At 40.7% G+C, this 20,581-nt stretch overlaps 1 protein-coding gene and 2 long non-coding RNA genes across 5 annotated transcripts; 1 reads left to right on the top strand and 2 right to left on the bottom strand.

Annotated features, from left to right (window-relative positions):
- Positions 1-5,018: 5,018 nt before the first annotated feature.
- LOC309479649 (zona pellucida sperm-binding protein 3-like) lies at positions 5,019-11,376 on the top strand. The gene is made up of 8 exons (XM_082143835.1): positions 5,019-6,701; positions 9,998-10,116; positions 10,190-10,293; positions 10,383-10,560; positions 10,693-10,810; positions 10,894-10,976; positions 11,050-11,141; positions 11,218-11,376. Exons 1-8 carry the CDS (start codon positions 6,159-6,161, stop codon positions 11,283-11,285), a joined length of 1,305 nt encoding a protein of 434 aa, XP_081999961.1. The 5' UTR covers positions 5,019-6,158; the 3' UTR covers positions 11,286-11,376.
- A 3,693-nt stretch (positions 11,377-15,069) lies between these two features.
- LOC309479730 lies at positions 15,070-17,443 on the bottom strand. The gene is made up of 3 exons (XR_014199412.1): positions 17,224-17,443; positions 15,590-15,665; positions 15,070-15,334 (listed from the first exon to the last, which is right to left on the bottom strand). It is a non-coding gene; the product is annotated as an uncharacterized lncRNA (long non-coding RNA).
- Positions 17,444-18,733: 1,290 nt separating this feature from the next.
- Positions 18,734-20,003, bottom strand: LOC309479704. 3 transcript variants are annotated; one of them, XR_014199383.1, is made up of 5 exons: positions 19,851-19,996; positions 19,578-19,637; positions 19,270-19,455; positions 19,152-19,175; positions 18,734-19,050 (listed from the first exon to the last, which is right to left on the bottom strand). It is a non-coding gene; the product is annotated as an uncharacterized lncRNA (long non-coding RNA). The 3 variants fall into 3 exon arrangements; XR_014199384.1 differs by having other exon boundaries at positions 19,270-19,408; positions 19,851-19,991; XR_014199382.1 differs by having other exon boundaries at positions 19,270-19,637; positions 19,851-20,003.
- Between the last annotated feature and the right edge of the window lie 578 nt (positions 20,004-20,581).

Below are 20,581 nucleotides of genomic sequence, written 5' to 3'. Positions count from 1 at the left end.
GATTCGCCTTCGAGGGGCAAGCTTATCAGTACACGGTTCTGCCTTTCGGCCTGGCCCTGGCACCCCATACATTCACGAAATGTATGGATGCAGCGCTTTCTCCTCTGAGACATCAGGGAGTTAGCGTGATGAACTATCTCGACGACTGGCTGGTGCTGGCGCAATCGAGAACAGAGCTAATAGCTCACAGGGATTTGATTCTCTGCCATTTGAAATGCCTGGGTCTCATAATCAATGTTACCAAGAGCAAACTGACACCCAGCCAGAGTGTAGTCTTTCTGGGCACAGTTTTAGACTCTGTGACGATGACAGCGCGGCTCACACGAGAGCGCGCGCTCTTAGTGCAGACGCTAGCAACCTCGTTCAGAGCGTGCGAGCTCATGCCCCTGAGAAAATTTTAGAAACTTCTTGGTCTCATGGCAGCGGCATCGTCAGTACTCTGTATGGGACTACTGCGCATGCGCCCGCTGCAGCACTGGCTGAAGCGTCGTGTGCCAACCCATGCGTGGCAGTCCGGCAGCCTGCGCATCATGGTGAATCACGGTTGTTTAAAAGCCCTGGTTCCCTGGCGAGCTCAGGACTGGTACCTCAAGGGTGTGACTATGGGAGTAGTTTCCAGAAGAAAAGTGGTGTTTACAGACGCATCCAACCTGGGTTGGGGTGCTCTGCACGAGGGCAAGCCTGTCTCCGGCCTCTGGTCGAGCACGGAGCAGAGCTTACATATCAACTGTCTGGAGATGAAAGCGGTTGGTTTGGCCCTGAAAGCTTTTCTCCCAAACCTAAAAAGTCATCATGTCCTGGTCCGCACGGACAACATGTCAGTGGTGGCTTACATAAATCGCCAGGGCGGCATCAGGTCGGGCAGCCTGTATGCCATGGCGAGAGACCTCCTCATATGGGCACAGAACAATCTGTGCTCTCTGAGAGCAATGCATATCCCGGGTGTTCAGAATCTGGGCGCGGATATGCTGTCACGGGGCAACACTCCCCCAGGCGAGTGGTCCCTGAACTCACAGACCGTTTGTCTGATATGGAGTGTGTTCGGAGAGGCCGAAATAGACCTTTTTTCCTCGAGATCCAACACTCATTGCAAAATGTTCTTCTCGAAAAGCAGGGATGCGTTGACCCATCATTGGCCCAACCACCCCCTTTATGCTTTTCCCCCTGTCTCGATGATTCCACAAGTCATAAAGAGGGTCAGGGAGAGCGGGCGCCCAGTCCTGCTGGTGGCCCCTCTCTGGAGATCCAGACCGTGGTTTCCGGAGCTGATTCAGCTGTCAGACACAGCCCCTTGGCCTGTTCCAATGAGGAAAGACCTCCTCTCTCAGGCCAAGGGAACTAAACGGGTACCCGGGGACCTCCCTGGAAAAATTCTAAACACTATCTCAGAAGCCAGGGCCCCGTCGACTAGGCGCTTATATGCTTTGAAATGGTCAGTCTTTTCCAGCTGGTGCTTGAAAAACTGTGTGGACCCGGAGTCATGTGAGGTAGCTGTGGTACTCTCCTTCCTGCAGGAGCTGTTGGACGCGGGCCGCTCCCCGTCCACGCTCAGAGTGTATGTGGCAGCTATTGCAGCGCATCATGCTCTGGTGGCTGGCCAGTCGATAGGAAGAGATGAGTTGGTGGTGCGTTTTCTGAAGGGCGCGAGGAGGATGAACCCCTCCAGACCCCCTTCTGTGCCCCTCTGGGACCTCTCTATGGTCCTGAGGGCCTTAAAGGGCCCGCCATTTGAACCACTTCAGTCGGTTGATCTGAAGCCTCTCTCGCTAAAGACTGCTCTCCTGTTGGCACTGGCATCTATCAAGCGAGTGGGAGATCTGCAGGCGCTCTCAGTGAGCCCTTCATGTTTAGAGTTTGGTCCAGGTGACACGAAGGTCATCCTCAAACCCAGGCATGGTTATGTTCCTAAAGTGCTCTCAACTAGAGCCCTGCATTTCAGCCCGAGCCCGACGGGCCCCGACTTTTTTACACCCCTAGGGCCGGGCTTCGGGCCAATTTTCACGTCATAGTTCACATGCGGGCCGGGCCTCTGGCCTTTTTTGGGTTATCCTTCTTTTTATATTTTTAGACATTAATTAAAAAAATATGAGAAGTTGACGTCGACGATAGAAAAACAAACATAGAAAGACATTTAATAACCTCATAACTTTCATAATCGTGACATATGATTGATGACAGTCTCACGCACGCACGCACACACACACAGAAGGTTTCCCGTCAGCGCAACCAACGATTCACCTCATGTGCAAATAATGGAGAATATTACGAGAAAAATCGCAGAGTGATAGAAGAGAGGACTGGGTTAAAATCTTCCACTGTGGATGCTATTCTTTTTCTCCACGATGCTCTGTAGAGACTGTTCTAACTTTTCGTTTGATTGGACTTTATTTCCGTTTAACTGTTGGAAACTACTGGAAAAAAGAATGGCCATGTTCTGTGGTGCATTTTTGAGGTAAGATAACCTGCAAGTTTGTTTTTGATTTATTTAATTTAATTTGTTTAGATTGGCTATTGCTCATTTCGTTTGCGAGCGCTGTTGCGAGCAGCCTGAGCCTGCCTCAGTATTTCAAAAAAAATTTACTCACTGTGGTTTAATAAATAAACATTAAACTAACTGTCTGTGTGATATGCTTGAAGTGTTTTATATCTATGGATTTTATTGTAGCCAAGTAAAGTATTAGCGTTGATTTGAGAGGCTAAATTGATCAAACATGTTTTACTCGCTGTTGGCTCGGCTTGCTTGGTCGTCATTTATTTAATTTTTTTTAATGCTCCAAACATTTGTCTAAATTAACTTAATAAAGAAATGAAAAGAAAAGAAACATAACGAACAAAACGGACACATTTTAATGGCTGCAAATAGGGCAGGCTACCGCTGTAAAAAAAAAAAAACGGGCTCGGGTCGGACTCGGGCTGATAATTCTGATGAGCTGTCGGACACGGGTCGGGCTAGGGCCTGAGCGTCTCGGGCCAGGGCCGGGCTCGGGCCTAGATTTGAGGCCCGTGCAGGGCTCTACTCTCAACGCCGTTCAGAGCACAGGTCATTACATTATTAGCTCATCCCCCTTCTGCGGAGGATGGGGAGGTTAATCTTCTCTGCCCTGTCAGAGCACTGAGAATCTATCCGGAGCGTTCTGCGTCTTTCAGACAGTCAGAACAGCTTTTTGTCTGCTTTGGTGGCCGATCCAAGGGCGATCCAGTCACTAAGCAAAGATTGTCTAGATGGATTGTGGATGCCATATCTATGGCTTATACCTCGCTGGGTCAGGTTTGCCCCATAGGTATTAAAGCCCATTCGACTAGAGGCATGGCTTCGTCGTGGGCTTGGTCATCTGGTTTTCCCATTCAAGATATTTGTGATGCGGCCGGCTGGTCCTCGCCTTCCACATTTATGAAATTCTATAATATGGAAGTGCCTTCGCTGCAAGCGAAGGTATTTGCGATATGATTAAGGCCCGGCGGTTTGCCCGGTCTCATCTACATTGTACTGTGCATAATCATAAACACACACATATATAAAACCTGCTTGCTGGTTATATTTTTATTATACTGATAGCCCCGACGGTGTCTGGGTTCATTTGGTATATTATATTAACACATATATTTTATAAGACCCGACGGTGTCTGGTCTAATATATATATATATATATATATATAAATGGTTTCGGGCTTGTCTTGGGCTCAGGGATCCTGAGTTCAGTGGCAACCAGTTACTTTTGGTGCGGCGTTTTGCAGGGCGTCCCCACTGCGTATAGCTACACAATACGAAGTGATCGTTCGAAAGGGAACTACTCGGTTACTATCGTAACCTCAGTTCCCTGAGATAGGGAACGAGTATTGCGTAGCCAGCCGCACTATAGTAACCAGGTGAATTGTCGCTTCAGTTGTGAAACCTGCTATAATGGCGAATTCGGGGCTCTGATATAGGCTAAGGCCACGCCCCCTTGGGGAGCTCTGACGTGTAATGATGCTCATTGGCTACAGGTCAGAGGCGCCCGCGCCATTGGTTTGTGCAGTTGCTGCAGCACAGCCTATGAGCGAACCAGACGCTCAATGTGCTAGCTGTGCAGCTGCAAATGCGTTTTAAATAAAAGCTTCAGTAAATCGAGGAAAAGGAGTTTCCCCACTGCGTATAGCTACGCAATACTCGTTCCCTATCTCAGGTAACTGAGGTTACGATAGTAACCGAGTAGTTTTTCCACCAAAGCGCGCATTTTTGTTTCCTCACCATACTGTCTGCCGTTGTGTCTTTGTAACGTTAATCTCCTCAGCTGAAATAGACGCCTGACAAGATTGACCGAATCCTAAACACATTTTGTCACAAAAGCCGGTATTGTCCACTGTCAAGGCATCGTGAGTTCAGATTTTACAGCAGAAATGGACAAGCAGCCTTGTTGTTGGTGAACACAACCCATCTGTTTTAGTGAATCAGTGCGCGGTATTTAGGTCAGGTGACAAGGCTGCTATGATCACTTCGAAAAGAAACGCTAGCTGAGAGGAGTTTCGGCAAAGCTGACAAAAAGTTATTGAGGATGGATCATTTCAACGAACTTGATGAACCCGTGATATCTTCTTCGGGGTGTAAAAGGAAATAAAAGCTGAAACTTTTTCACGGAACCTTGCTAAAGAAGCAGTGTTGAGGGAAAAGCTCCCTGTATTGCGTGTAATCACAACAACAAAGTTTGTCAGGACTCAGGCGTCTATGTCAGCTGAGGAGATTGACGTTACAAAGATTAACCAAGTGTTTTATTATATCATAGCAATTACTTGGTTTTGTTTTACTCTGAAACATGAAATGTGGAGTTATCTGCTTTTGCCAATAAACAACTGCTTTTGCTAAAAAAAAATATTTTTGCTATATAAAAAAAACATAAGCCTACTTTCAATGAACTTTAATTTAGTAAGTTACCTGTATGTTTTTAGTTATTGGTACTTAATCAAAACAACCCAGCTGCAGTTTGATTGATACTTGGAATGCACAATAAATAAAAAAAAACACATGATTTATGAAAATGAACAAGAATGGAGTTTTCTGTTTTTGCAAATGAACTCTTCCGTTGTAAATGTCCCAATTAGGAGAGGGTGTGCAATGTTCAAAGAGTTTAATTAAACGTTCATGTTATATATTTTGGTTGCATTTGTGAGTTAATAAAAATGTAACTGGTTGAGTAAACTTGGCACATAATATCTAAATATCGATGAATCAATCGATATAGCCCTGAATCTGATCGAATCGTAATCGTATCGCAGAACTTTTTGAGGTATCAGCAAATATCGAATCACTGGCTGAGAGAATCAATATCGTATCGTGATGAACTGCCCTAGTAAATACCCCCCTCAATGTTTCAGATAAGAGAGACTCTAGGTGTGTTCCACATCGGCTGTGGCTGGATGTAACCGATCGGCGAGAGTTGCTGCGTTCAGGCGGGAGGAGCTTAAAACGGAGACGTGAAGTCAGACACTTTCTGCTTCCCGTAGTGACGCTCGTACTGTGTTTGCATACTTTACCACAGCTGAAGGGAAATAAAATTTAAAAAATCTAAATACACACACTTAAATAGTTATGTAATGTTATCCATGTAATATTTAATCTGCAACAACAATGTGAACTTTTATAAAGATCTGTTAGGCCATTAACTTTTAAATGCATCATTGTGCATTAATATGAGGAGAGTCTCTGCATGAAAGACCCGCGACTGGCAGATCAGCGTGTTTCTGCATTTCTCTCCGATACAGTAGGAAACTAAATTAAATGTGGAGGATTTTATCTTTGACAAGATGAATTACAGATCAGTTTACGTGACAGGATGCGTGTAACTAAGCGATTGGGAGCTATCGTTAAAGACGCTATTTTATGATGTGATAGTATGTTCCAAAGCTTGTCTACTTTTCTGTTATACACTCAAAAGTATGTACTTTTTCTTCACAAAAAGAGTACATACTGTTAGGGCGTAGTATAAGTAGGCGAATTGAGACGCAGCAAGACAAAATGTGAAGAGCGGTGGGTCTCCAAAATGCATAAACTCTACAGGTCCAGAGGAGAATCAAGGAGAATCAATTAAGGTAAAAGGGGTGGAGCCACCTTAACTCAAAGCTGTACAAAATGGCAAAGCCAAGCATTGGTATGTGTTGTGGTGTTTGAGTCAAAGTTTTTCAGTATGGGATTCCTGAAAGGTGTGTTAGTATTGGTTTTGGTAGTTGCATTTGATCTGCATAATGTCTGGGGAAGATTGAGGTACAGTCATAGTCCAAGAAGCATGGGGCCAAAAGATCCAGCTTCCAGAAGTCCTGGCCTTTCTTCTCTAGTTCCCTGGAACCCTTTGCAAGTGGCTTCTCCGTTTCAGAGTCCTTTGGGTCCCAACTTCAAAAGCCTTGCACAGGAGCCTTTTGGCCTTCAGGAGAAGCAGCTGTTGCAGGGTCCAGTGAAGCCTTTGAATTGGAGGTATCCCATTGTTCCTGAGGTGCAGCGCGAGTTGGCGGTGGACTTCCAGTTGAGGCAACCCGTGACTCCCAGCAGCGTAGCGGTTCAATGCGGCGAGAACCGGGTTCTTGTAGAGGTCCAGCAGGACTTTTTCAGCAATGGTCAGTTGATCCAGCCAACTGGTCTGTCTTTAGGTGGATGTCCTGTTGTTGGTCAGGATCCTGAGTCTAGAGTGCTCATATTTGAGTATGAATTACAGGACTGCAACAGCGTGCTGATGGTAAGAACTCATAAATCTTAATGAGTTATTTATGGCAGAGGATAGCCAAATTCTCTCAAGGAAAGTCATTTAGTTGCTGTAATTGCAATGCCAGGGCAGCTAAGACCAGGAACCATCTATTTGAATGGGAGAAATCCAGAGTTTTCCAGAATGTAAACTATCCATTAAATGGTATGGTGCTTAAGAAACAAGAACAATAACTCTTGTGCTCTAATTGTGTTAAAGCTAGTTTTTACCCTGGAACAGCCAATGCGCATGTTTAATCTTAAAGGACAAATCCAGTGAAAAATGAACCTAGGGGTAATTAACACATGGTTACCGAGTCGATCGTTCCCTGAGATGCGTTTTCATGATAATCGAATATAAAGTGTTTTATCTTTAAAAACAGATTAGCTCATAACAATAGTATATGGGGCACAGAGTAAGTAAAATTAAATCGCTAGTTAATACCATTAACAAGGCTCAAAATAGTCTCACACTAACACGGTAGCATAATGAGGGACCATACATGCAAACCGAAGCATTGAGAACTTTGTAAGTGTACAGACAGTTTAACCCTCTGAGGGGTTTTTGGGGTCCTTGAGATGTTCTGACATGCCCTGACATTTGTGCTTTTTTCAGTTGCTTATAAACATATTAATGGCAAAGGTATAATTACACTCTATTTGGCACAAACAGGGCTACCATAATATGTGCGCAACATGCATGTACATGTTTGTATTTTTGAGAGAATAATGTTTATGCATGGTTATCGAAAACTAAACTAAAGTTTCTGAAATAAGGCCACAAAACACATACTAAATATGTGTCAATAAGACTTTTGACTAATTGATGTCTTTGCCTAGAGTTTTTTCTTCAAAATGATGTGAAAATCATCCTGCCCTTATCCACATAACACAATACATTGATTTAAATCTTGTAAAACACTTTTTGTTTGTAAAGGCAATATGCGCAAGGGGCGTCAACCATTCAACAGCATCATGCATATGTAGTGGTTCACACCTTAGGAGACAATGGGGCCCGCATACTTAATGAGCCATTCATTCAGGTGTGTCACCTATAGCCACAAGAAAGAATGCAAGAGCTATATATATATATATATTCTACCAAATTGGTTCACAGTTGGAAGCATGTCAATTTTTTTTAATTTTTTTTTCATAAATTTTGCTTGCAAATTGTATAATATCCAAGGAAAACATGTCTATTAATTGTGCAGTTAATTCTCATACTGTATTTTCAGTTTTGGAATATGTATCCTCTCCCCAAATTTGTCAATAATAAAACACAATAAAAATTATTTAAAGAAAATGCTTATTTACCTTTTAAAATTTGTTTACATCTACCTTGTAAATATATATTTTATTAAAAAGGTTACAATTACAACAATTGAAGTGTAATCTTTTTTTGTAAAAACTAAAGTATACATTTTATCATACATATTTCAAACTTCGAATATAGCCTACATTGACAAAACATACTATATTTAACATATTAGCAAAAATTGGCAAACAAAAGCTTATTTGAGGTGGCAGATATTTTACAGTAAAAATGTGTAATCTATCCAAAACTAATCAACGAAATGTTGTCTTTCATATGTCTGTAACATAGGTCTTTCGTTTTTATTATAAGGAATATAAATGTTAATTTGCAGTTTAATACGTTGCTTATACAAATACATTTTATTTCAATCGATTTTACTCAGTATAGCAAAATAGTTTGCTAAAAGCAGATCATTTATTCACACACAGAAACGCAATTCAAATTTAAACCGTCTTTTTGCGAGTTGTGGTAAACAGCGCATCTCTGCCGTTCATTCATTCACACAGAAACGCGATTTACTTGAGAATGAAAAAAAAAACTTACTACATTATTCCATCCGTTGCTCCTCGAAATACCAGCACTTCTGAGGTAAGTTTTCCATTATTATTAGGCTATTCCTCACAGCGCTGCGAGACAGTATAGACAACTACACTTATCTGAATAAACTTGATGTGTTTTCTCGAGCTGATATGTGGGTGTTCACAGTTTGTATGGGATCGTCTCAGTCATTTGCGTTTGAATAGCGCGCGCTCTCCGTGGGCGGGGCCGATTATAACGTGATGAGATGAGCTCGACTGGAATCGCTCTCTTTTAATACAGATTTCACAAGATGAGTATTTGTTTTTTATATGAATTACTTCATTTAAAAGAAGAGAATTCAAGCTTCATGCCTGTGTCTCTGTATGCCTGTTTGACTGAGTATTCGCTCAGTTATTGTTCATTTTCGGGCGCGTTTCAGAATGGACTTCACTGGCAGAGAGAAGGCAGAACTCGCTTCGTGTTTATTTTTCTTTATTTGGCAAAAAGCACAACACTTTGTTTTTATTGTGAGTATACACAAAAATAATACACATTTAACAGAATCGATTGATGTATGAAACTCCTATGGAAAATCAAAGTCAACAGAGTATTTATGAGTTTCTTTTACATTGATAAAAAAAAAGCGAGCTGGTATCGCCGGCGATACCGTAGACCTCAGGGGGTTAATAAGAAGATACTTTATAAAGACAGTACATTACGCGTTTACATGCAGGATCCATTTTGGAAAACAGTCTCGACTAATCGAGTCACGAACGCCGTGCTACGTTAGATTTCACTATGCGTAATTCCTATCGACCAGCTCACTTAGCGCGGTGTTCGTTGCTCGTCTAGTCGAGACTGTTTTCCAAAATGGATCCTGCATGTAAACGCGTAATGTACTGTCTTTATAAAGTATCTTCTTATTAAACTGTCTGTACACTTACAAAGTTCTCAATGCTTCGGTTTGCATGTATGGACCCTCATTATGCTACCGTGTTAGTGTGAGACTATTTTGAGCCTTGTTAGTGGTATTAACTAGCGATTTACTTTTACTTACTCTGTGCCCCATATACTATTGTTATGAGCTAATCTGTTTTTAAAGATAAAACACTTTATATTCGATTATCATGAAAACGCATCTCAGGGAACGATCGACTCGGTAACCATGTGTTAATTACCCCTAGGTTCATTTTTCACTGGATTTGTCCTTTAAGTGCTTGTCTCCAAAACATTAACTATGGCAACACTGGAGCTTCTTACGGCAGCTGTGGTATGTGGAGAGTTTACCTATTGGCTTTTTTTTTCTTTTTTTCTTTTTTTTTTTTTTTTGCTCTTTAGGAATTATTCCACCATATTGCACAGAGCACTTTCTCCTGTTCATAGCAATATGAGGGCACTGTCTTGGTATATGTAAAGTCTTTGGGATGACCCTCTTGGTAACCACTATCTTTTTCCAGATGAATGAGGATGAGCTTGTCTACACCTTCTCTCTTACCTACACCCCTGAGGCGCTTGCAGGTGTTCCGATTACCCGGGCCGATGGTGCAATTGTTGGCATTCAATGCCATTATCAAAGGTAAGTTCTCTGATTCTTCACTGCTTCTTGTGCAACTGGGAGACCATTTAATGTTTACTTTCATAAACTGTAGGCTTCAGAATGTAAGCAGTGATGCCTTGAGGCCAGCATGGGTCCCTTATGCTTCAACAGAGGCTGGTGAAGAAGTCTTGCTTTTCTCCCTGAAGATCATGATGGGTTGGTACAGGTTTAATTACAAACCTTCAACCTTGCGTTTGTGGCTGGCTGACTTTTTTTTTTTTTTTTTTTTTTTTTTTTTTTGGTAGATGATTGGTCCTATCAGAGGCCTTCATACTCCTATTTCCTGGGTGACGTTATTAACATCGAGGCATCTGTGTATCAGTACAATCATGTGCCTCTGCGTGTGTTTGTGGATCGCTGTGTGGCCACTCAAGTACCTGATGTGAACTCCCTTCCAAGATATTCCTTCATTGAGAATTATGGGTAAGGTCATGGCCCTTGATGCGGTAGGACTGTTTTTAGTTGCTTTTTGTAACCAATGTCATGGTTAAGGTCTAGTTGCGTGATGCTCTACAGTTGACATTCATGAGTTGCTCTTTGTGATTTTGTTGTTAGGTGCTTTGTGGATGCCAAAACTACAGCTTCCAGCTCCCGCTTCATGCCTCGGTCTCAGGTTGACAAGATCCACTTCCAGCTGGAGGCGTTTATGTTCCATGAGGGCAACAGTCCTTCTGTATGTATTATGAATATCATGCGTTAATTTGACTTCTCTTCTGGTCTGCTTTGGTTTTGTGACTTGTATGACATCCCTTGCAGATCTACATAACATGTATTCTGAAGGCAACTATTGCTTCTGCACCCAGTGATGCTCAGCGCAAATCCTGTTCCTTTTCCAATGGGTATGTTTTTTGTTTGTTTTTTTAAGCTGACTTTGCTCATGTTGGAGGTTCCATGTCTTGTGTTTTTGTGCAGGTGGATTGCTGCTGATGGTAATGACCAAGTTTGTGGTTGCTGTGACTCAACATGTGGTCCTGATAGTGAATTTGCTGCTTCTCCCTATGGAGGTTTGTAGTGTTTGCTGTTTCTAAGGTTGCTTTTGATTGTTTCAAGTGCTCTAACTTATTTATTTTTATTTTTTAGGCATCCAGTGGGAAGGCAAGGCCTCACTTGGTCCTGTAATTGTTCAAGGGCAAAAGAGAGGTTCTTAATAAAACTGACAAACCGATCCTTGCTTGTATCTGACTTGTCATTTTGCTTCATGTCTGGTTTAACAGATTTTAAATTGGAAAAAGTGCCTCATTCTGCTGATATGGTGATTAGTCCTACTGTACATTTAATTCCCATGTGGCATACAATCATATGGTTCCAGAAGTTAACTTTCTCCATAGTTAATTTTAAATTTAGCATTTTTAAATGCTGCTACTGTAAGCTCCAAGGTTAATTGGTATAGGTTTTTGAAGCCATCAGTTTACATGACTAGTTTAACGGCAGAATTCCTGGTGAAAAACATCTCATGATGCTCTTAAGAATTTGGCAAGCAAATAATTCCAGAAGAGTTCTACAGGGAAAGCCTTGTACCATTAGGCGGTGATAATGGAGTGTCTCCCTATCATATTCCTGTGACTCGACTTCTGTATATGCACATTGTGGCACTTAATTGTTCAAACTTCCACTGAAGTTTGATTACATGAAGCCCTTGTGATTATACTAGTCTCTTTTCTGTATTAATATTTATGAATTCTATCATTTGTTTTAGCTTGTTGTTTTTTTTTAGTTGACATTAAGTTTCTATCATTGAATAACTATCAGAGTTTCTTGGTTAAATTGTGTATGAATGTAGATTAAAACAGATTGTACTCCTTTGCTAATGCTATGGTTTTCAGTCCTGAGTGGTGTCTGAAATAATTGAATAATTCCCTATGTAGTATGTGGAAAACAGTACACCAAAATAGTATTTAAAAAAAACAGATGAAATGTCCATGGATGACCTACTACTTCTACAAAGATTCTGAAGTGTGCATTTGTTGGACATTTCACTGTCCCATGAGGCCACGGGAGAGGATTTGAATACCAGTGAAGCGACGCAACTGGTGCTGGTAGGTCATGTGACAATAACATGGCAGATGTAGTTTAGATCATCAGCTCATTAGGCGAGAGCTCCATTAACTGAACTAAGGATAAATTTACATGACGACAATGTACTAAAAATGGAAAAGATTTTCCTTTGTTTTTTGTAAAAGTTGTGTACAAACGTCAAAACAATCACTGTTCACACGGATCCGTGAAAACGGCAAAAAAAAACGCATTCTCTTGCTAGGATAGTAGTTGGCAATGACACTTTGTAAAGAAACACTACACGCCTCCAAAACATTCAAATGATGGACAGTCATTTGTAAATGAACAATGCATATGTTTTTATTTGAAAATTGTGTCATTTAAATGGCCCCTCAATGTGTTGGATAAGAGACACAGAGAGTGCTTCTCAATATCCCTCCTCATTTCCTCGCTCCATCCTATGAACCAGAAACTGATCGAGCTCAGCCATCTTGAAGGACATCTCAATTCTCTAATTGCACCTCGAGGAGGCATAAGCAAGGATGCACAGGTGTATCCTTTGCAGAAGTGGTTTATCAACTAAACGTGACGCACATATAACTTCTCCTCCCCCTTCACATCGGATACAATCATTTGAATTTATACTTTACCTTTGCAGTTTAAATAAACCTCACATATGGTATCTTGCTTTATTATTTATTACGAATTTTTTAAATAATCCAACTTCAACAACATAAGGGCAGATCCCTTGAGCTCTGCCCATGACGCTTTGAAGTGATCACATTTACATTTACATTTAGTCATTTAGCAGACGCTTTTGTCCAAAGCGACTTACAAATTAGGACTAAATTAAGCGAGTCATCGTGAAGAGGCAAAAAAACAACGCAAGAAGTGCTCAAAATACGAAGTTCAGTCGTTGTTCAGAGTAGCATAAGCGAGGACATAAGGGAAAAGGAAAGGTAGGATATAAAGGAAAAGGAAAGGTTTTTATTTTTTATTTTATTTTTTATGAGGATAAGTGCTCACGGAACAGAAGGGTTTTCAGTTGTCTTTTGAATGTTGTCAGGGATTCTGCATTCCGGATGAGGGTGGGGAGAGCATTCCACCAGCATGGAACCGTGAATGAGAATGTTCTGGAAAGTGATTTTGTGGCTCTCTGTGATGGAACCACGAGATGTCGCTCGTTGACCGATCGTAGGCTTCTGGTAGGGATGTAGACTCTGTGTGAAAGTAGGAGGGAGCTGAGCCTGTGATAGATCTGTAAGCAAGCGTCAAAGCCTTGAACTTGATGCGAGCAGCGAGAGGTAGCCAGTGCAAAGTGATGAAGAGAGGAGTGACGTGGGCCCTTTTGGGCTCGTTGAAGACAAGATGAGCTGCAGCATTCTGAATCATTTGTAGAGGTTTGGTTGCACATGATGGAAGTCCAGCCAGAAGAGCATTGCAGTAGTCAAGCCTAGAGATGACCAGGGCCTGGACGAGAAGTTGTGTTGCATGCTCAGTTAGGAAAGGCCTGATCTTCCTGATGTTGTGCAGTGCAAACCTGCATGATCGAGCTGTCTTTGAAATGTGATCTGTGAAGGTCAGCTGGTCATCCAATATCACTCCAAGATTTCTGACCGACCTTGATGGGGTGATTGATGATGATTCTATCTGGATAGTGAAGTCGTGTTGTAGAGATGGATTGGCAGGGAGGACTAGAAGCTCAGTCTTTGCCGGGTTGAGCTGCAGGTGATGTTCCTTCATCCATGTTGAGATGTCCACCAGACAGCTTGAGATCCGTGCAGCTACTGTGGGATCATCTGATTGAAATGAGAGGAAGAGCTGTGTGTCATCAGCATAGCAGTGGATCAAGGATTCCAATGTATAAATAAGCTTTTCTTCAATTCCTCCATCCTCCTTTTCTTTCCTTGCAGACTTGCCTCACTTCCTACAGGGGGTGGAGCTGTGACGTGAGGAAAGGAAACGAGGATGCAAAAATAAGAATTGAGAAGCACCCAAAGTGCCTGTGCAAAAATCCACACTTGATGTCTTGGCCACTTGACCACACGTGCATGTGACAGGAAGTAAGTGCGCAAGACTGTCCTGTGTCTTAAAAATACCAAAGCTCAGTGGCCTTAATGTACACTAAACCCACACCAACTCGGATACCACTTCGGAGTGGTATTCAAGGCTAAGCGTATCCCATCATGCATTGTGTTTGGAAAATTGCATGCCCCGAAATCGCGATATGTCGAGGAAAACATGGTAACACTTTATTTTGATGGTCCCTTTTGAACATTCTGTTGACTATAAGTGACATTGCAACTACATGTCAACTAACTCTCATTAGAGTGTAAGTAGAGTATTAGTAGACTGGTAGGGTTAGTTTCTTCAAAGTTTCTTATGGTCAACAGAATGTCTGTTGGGGACCATCACAATAAAGAGTTAACAGATAATAAGCAGACAGACTCTTTATTGTGATGTTCCCCAGCAGACATTCTACTGACTATAAGTAACTTTGCAAGTACATGTCAACTTATTCTAAACCTACCAGTCTACTAATACCGATGGTGCAATTGTCGGTGTTCATTGCCATTATCAAAGGTAAGTGCTCTCTGTAACTTTCTGCACTTTCTTGTGCAACTGGGAGACCATTTAATGGGTACTTTCATGAACCGCAGGCTCCAAAGTGTAAGCAGTGATGCCTTGAGGCCAACGTGGTTTCCTTATGCCTCAACAGAGGCTGGTCAAGAAGTCTTGCTGTTCTCCCTGAAGATCATGATGGGTTGGTACAGGTTTTTTCTTTCAATAAAATAAACCTATTGTGGCTGTGCCTAAAAGGTTTTTTTTTTTCTTTTTTTTTTCTTCATATATTAATGTCTAGGGATCAACTTAAATCCTCTAAACCTTTAAAAAAATACTTGATACAACCACTGGCCTCCATGATAATTCCTTTATTTTCAATCATATTTTACAGTATATTTTATATAATTTTGAGTACATATTGCCAACATTTAAGCTTGTTTAACAAATACAGTATAAGTAAAAATTAAACATAAGTAATTCAAGTGTAATCTACCAGTCTCTGTTGTCCAGTTTCCACCCTAACGGCACTGGATCTCGTGCTGGCATTTGTCTCATGTTCAGCGGGGGAACTTCTAACTTCAGACCGTCGCCTTGCGTTTCATTCGTAGCTGAAATATGCGGCGACTGGCTCCATAACCTGGCCATAAACAAAGAGTGTACAGTTCTGAGAACATAATTTAACATTATATGTATTTATATTCTGTATATTTTTTAATAAAATCATAAAATTGTATGCAAGGCATCAGGCTTTTCCATCACGTGAAAAGACTGACGCGAGTCACGTGACACTAGTGTAGGTGACTCACATCGCGCCCCTGAATGTTGCTTTGCATAAATTAAACTATATACAGCACAATAACGAATTTATAGATAAAATAAAATGTACACAAACCTGTATTTGTGAGTTGTGAGCTGCACTGCTCTCTCCTGAAGAGGTCGCAAAAAGCCCGCAATGAATAACTCAATCCCTGGGTTGTTATGTCTTACCCAAGATCTGGGTAACACAAGAAAACTACCCAAACACTGGGTTGTTACGTTTGACCCAGCAGCTGGGTAACACAAAAACTACCCAAATACTGGAAAAAAATTACCCAAAAGGCTCAACCCAGGATTTGGTTAGAAAAAATAACCCAAGATTTTTTTGTGTAAATAAAAGGTATTAAGTTTAACTAGAATGTACATTCCTGAAGAAAATGTGAGTGGTGCTTGCAGTGGCAAAACTCGCCAATTGGTTGCTAGGGTGTTTCTAGTGGGTTGCTAAGGTGTTCTGGTGGGTTGCTAGGGTATTCCGGGTGGTTAGTATGGTGTTGCTAGGTGGTTGCTAGGGTATCATGGGTGGTTGCTAGGTAGTTGCTAAGATATTTTGGGTGGTTGCTAAGGTATTCTGGGTGGTTGCTATGGTGTTGCTATGCGGTTGCTAGGGTGTTCTGGGTGGTTGGTATGGTGTCGCTAGGTGGTTGCTAAGGTATCCTGGGTGGTTTCTAGGGTTTTTCTAGTGGGTTGCTAAGGTGTTCTGGTGGGTTGCTAGGGTAATCCAGGTGGTTAGTATGGTGTTGCTAGGTGGTTGCTAGGGTATCATGGGTGGTTGCTAGGTAGTTGCTAAAATGTTTTGGGTGGTTGGTGAGGTATTCTGGGTGGTTCCTATGGTGTTGCTATGCGGTTGCTAGGGTGTTCTGGGTGGTTGGTATGGTGTTGCTAGGTGGTTGCTAAGGTATCCTGGCTGGTTTCTAGGGTGTTGCTAGGTGGTTGCTAAGGTGTGTTGGGTAGTATGATTTTTACTATTATGATTGTCATAATTTAGAAATAAAAGGCATTTTCCTAGCCTGATTTTAGCCCTCTGATTTGAACACTCTGTTTGAAGGGGCGTGTCTGCTGAGAGACTTCAGTGTAAACGCCCACTGCTGGGATTGGCTAACAGCTTTACATATGAAATAGCTAGTATTACATGTGGAACTCTCTCAAACTTTTAGCACTTTTTTACTATTACTGCTCTCAATGTTAACTACTGGTGAAAAGTGATAATTATAGCAATTCAATTAGATCTATGGCATTATATTAAGATCATGGCATGAAAGGTTGCAGTGATGAGCATACCCGATCACAGACATGCATGTAGCGATCCCGTAATTACAACTCGATTTATGCACACTAACGAATGCTTTCATCATAACTAAAAGTGCAAACACAATGTTAATAAGAGATTCGTTGATTATTACGGGAGTTTTGGCCAGAACTCAGTCAGTGATAAACGCTGTTTGATTTGACAGCTCCAGCGTGCGCTGTTTGATTGACAGCTACAGCTATTGCAAACAGAGCGTTCTTTGATCGCTTTCTATGTATAATTCAATCAGTTTAATCAACAAATTATTTACACTCTGCTAAGAGAAACAATGTGAAGTTGACTGTTTGCGTTTAGTCACTGGTTTGATTTACTGACAAGAAGAACATTTGACTGTATCTACATGAATCATTACATCAGAAATCACTGGTCTCAGATCAGGAATTAGAATGAACAGGGTTACTTACATGTTGTGGCAATACTGTCGAGTCCATATCGTAAAAGCCTGCAAAGCCTAGCTGCGCCGAGTGTGCGGGTGGATTTACCAAAGAATCCAGTGAAATGTACCGAATACGAATAAATAATGTTCAACTGAAACATTCACATTGTTGAAAATAAATATCCACATTCCTAGCATTTGGATCTTGTTGTTGTTTTTAGTCCAATGAGTGACCCTGTACTCTTCTCTCTTCCTCATCTCACTAACGGCAGTGGGCGGGGCCAAAGTTGATTTTATTATGCCGAGGCGGTCTTTCACTACCTTATTATGTCATAAAGAGGCACATTCCAGGACAGGTCGTTCGCTCGGCCTGGTGACAACAAAAGCTGATTTTGGACTAACAAGGATGTTTTCAGTTCTGAAACTCTCAGGATATTCTTATAAAATGATAACCTATTATATGTCAAAACAAAATCCCAAATTGGATTTCTCATTTCATGACCCCTTTAAACTGATTTAAATTAAGTTGAATCCCATAACTTAAGTTGAAATTGTTTAACTTGTTTGAGTTAAAGTAATGGAAGAACTTAAGTTGCCACAGTTTATTTTGATTAATGTTTAACAGAATAACTGGTGGAAAAACTGCATTACCCATGATTGCACTGAGAGGTCTGCAGGGAATGCCATGTCCCCATGATGCACATGACTGATCCTCTTCTCTCAAAGTGTATGCATATTTTGTGACTACTCAACTTTTTTTCATTTGCATTGCTTCGTGGGATTGTAGTTATTTCCATCAAAGCTATTAAGTCCAGCCTTTTGTGTTTTGTCCAATTTTAATATACTTTTTTTAATAAATAAAAGTTTGAGATTCATTGAATGGCTGGTTGGCTTAATACTTCTGGAAACAACGCAGCTGAAAAACTTGTCTCGCACTGTTTTGTTATTGGAGTTTTAGGTTCTCTTCCTACTAAAAGGAAGGTAGTGAGTGACCTTTTGTGCCATTACCGGCCCCAAATGGAATTGAGTGTTGATTTTAACCTTTTTCCCAATACGCCCTTTTTGAGTTTCTGGACCAGTGGTGGGGACCTGCTGGCACATGCATACTGAACTGGAATGCTAAATGAAGTGCTCTCCAAGTATTAAACCTCTAAGCGTCAACATCGCCACAGCATTTCCCACTTTTGGAGAACTTATTTGTTGGTTTATCCATTTTTATTTGGAAAATGGCATGAATCACATTTAGAGTTTGGTTTCATGTTTAGGGATCCAAACTTGCAGAACCTGCACTGATGTTATTGGCTCCATCCAGTTGTTGTGCCGTAGCAGCAGGTTAGTTATACAGTCATCCTCAAATCAAGTACGTAACACACAAGATCTTGCATTGAACCTTAATATTTTCTGGAATTTAAGCTGATGTTTTGAATCCCAGCCGACGACCATAAAAAATATGTTTGTGCGTCACTTATGCAACATCTCATGGATTTTGTTTCTTGCACAGCACAGTTTCACAATGAAAGTCAATCTTTGAGTTTAGATACTGATACTGATGTGTTTATTACAAACAGATATAATTTCCACAGTCCATTAAAAAAACACTCATGTTCAATGATTAAAAACAAAGACAATTTGTTCAAGGGTGTTTTAATTTAATTCTTTGAATGCAAGGTTGAACTGAAACCCAGTTTGTTGCATGGACCATCGTGTAGTTTCAGGCTTTGAAGATTTAGTCTCACTTTTTTCCTTTTTGTTCACCTTTTTTCCCATGGTCACCATGACTGTGATCATGACCTTTTCCTTGACCTGGTGCCTGACCTTTATCTTTCCCTTTGTCTTGGCCCTTTCCATGCTTCCCCTACAAGACATAGCAGTAAAACAAAAGTAGATGTCTGTCATTGGATATGTTAAAAGTGCATCATATGTTTTCACCATTAAATTGCATTGTTTTTTTTTTACCTTTCCACCTTCTTCTACTGAGCCCTATGAGATGGGAAATATGACAATATGATTAGCATAAAATGGAAAAATTATTTATCTGTTTGTGTAGAAGTGTTTGAAGTTATTGTCTTCATACCTCACAGTGAGAATCAGCATCTGCGCAATCCTGTTAATATACAGTATGATCAGTGCATCATTCTTTAAAATTAACCTTTTATTTAATCAATGAATTGCTATGCACATTTAAAAATATAAATATCTCACCTTCTTTGGTGCTGTAGAAGACATTAGGAAAACAAAAATAAGCATAAACAATTATTCTCTGATGGCATTTAATGAAAAAGATTGGAAAAGTGTAAATGTAAAACATCTTAAACATTTAATAAAATGTATGTCGATGCCACAAACAGAAAGATGTCCATCTTTATAAAAAATATCACTTACGTTTATCACCCATGTTGATATTTTCTATTTTCTGATATGCAATACGGCAGTAAAACTGAACTATAAAAAAAAAGAGCCATAAGTGAATTTGCCTTTGACTGCATGCTTGAATTATATGTATTATTTCACAAGGTTGTAATAGGCAAATGAATTTTCTAAATGCAATAAATTATTCAATCTGTTTTGGTTTCTTTCATCAAACAGTCACATTAATCATGCATTTGACAAATATCTCTCAGTCCTGTTGCAGCGAACAAATGAAGAATGTCTTACCTCTCGTCTTGTCTTGCTCTTTCAATGTGGAAATACGGTTTCCCTGCTGTATTTATACGTTTAGGTCCGCCCTCAGGTGACACATATACCTGCTCATCCGCACCCAAGAGTGGACAAACAAGTCTGCGTTTGGAGTCTGTGCGCGCTCACATAAAAAGAGTGGAATGATAATTATATTTTTAAGATCAACTGTATTTTCTGGATATGCTAAAAATGTGTCTTAAATCTCCTCTATTAGTTTGTTTTATGTATTTGAGTGCATGGCTGATGCACTGAACATAACACGTTATCACCCGCGCCCTAATCGAACAGTTGGCATGTAGTTGCAAAGTTAAGACATCTGGTCCCTACATGTATAAACATGTGAGTTTAAATGTAAAAGTTATCTTGCTCTAAAATGGTGATGTTTTTTTGCTTTTCATGGGGAGAGGAATGTTATTGTCCCACTGATGCAATCTGAATGGAGCAACGCCCAAAATATCTTGGCAAGTGCACAGAAATAGGCAGTTGAAGGAATCATAATTACAGCCTCCGTTTCCACTTCACAAACCAGAAAGTCTATGAAAGTCAGAAAGATCTTCTGAGATGCCAGCCAAACTGTCTGTGACTACAGTAGAGTTTACATGAGAAGATGCATAGAAACATTTAACAAATTATACTCAGAAAATTTGTTAAAAAAATAATCTCAGAACATTTTACAAAGTGTACCTTTAGGGGTGTAGCTGTTTGTG

This window comes from Leuciscus leuciscus (genome assembly GCF_965113295.1).
Source record: "Leuciscus leuciscus genome assembly, chromosome: 17".
Taxonomy (NCBI): Eukaryota; Metazoa; Chordata; class Actinopteri; order Cypriniformes; family Leuciscidae; genus Leuciscus; species Leuciscus leuciscus.
This window is presented reverse-complemented; position numbering and strand designations above follow the sequence as displayed.

What these genes read in the sequence shown, in the direction of transcription:
- LOC309479649 (XM_082143835.1), top strand. Translation starts at nt 6,159, where the DNA reads ATGGGATTCCTGAAAGGTGTGTTAGTATTGGTTTTGGTAGTTGCATTT. An exon ending in ACTGCAACAGCGTGCTGATG is followed by an intron (nt 6,702 to 9,997) that starts GTAAGAACTCAT and finishes ATCTTTTTCCAG; the next exon opens with ATGAATGAGGATGAGCTTGT. An exon ending in ATTCAATGCCATTATCAAAG is followed by an intron (nt 10,117 to 10,189) that starts GTAAGTTCTCTG and finishes CATAAACTGTAG; the next exon opens with GCTTCAGAATGTAAGCAGTG.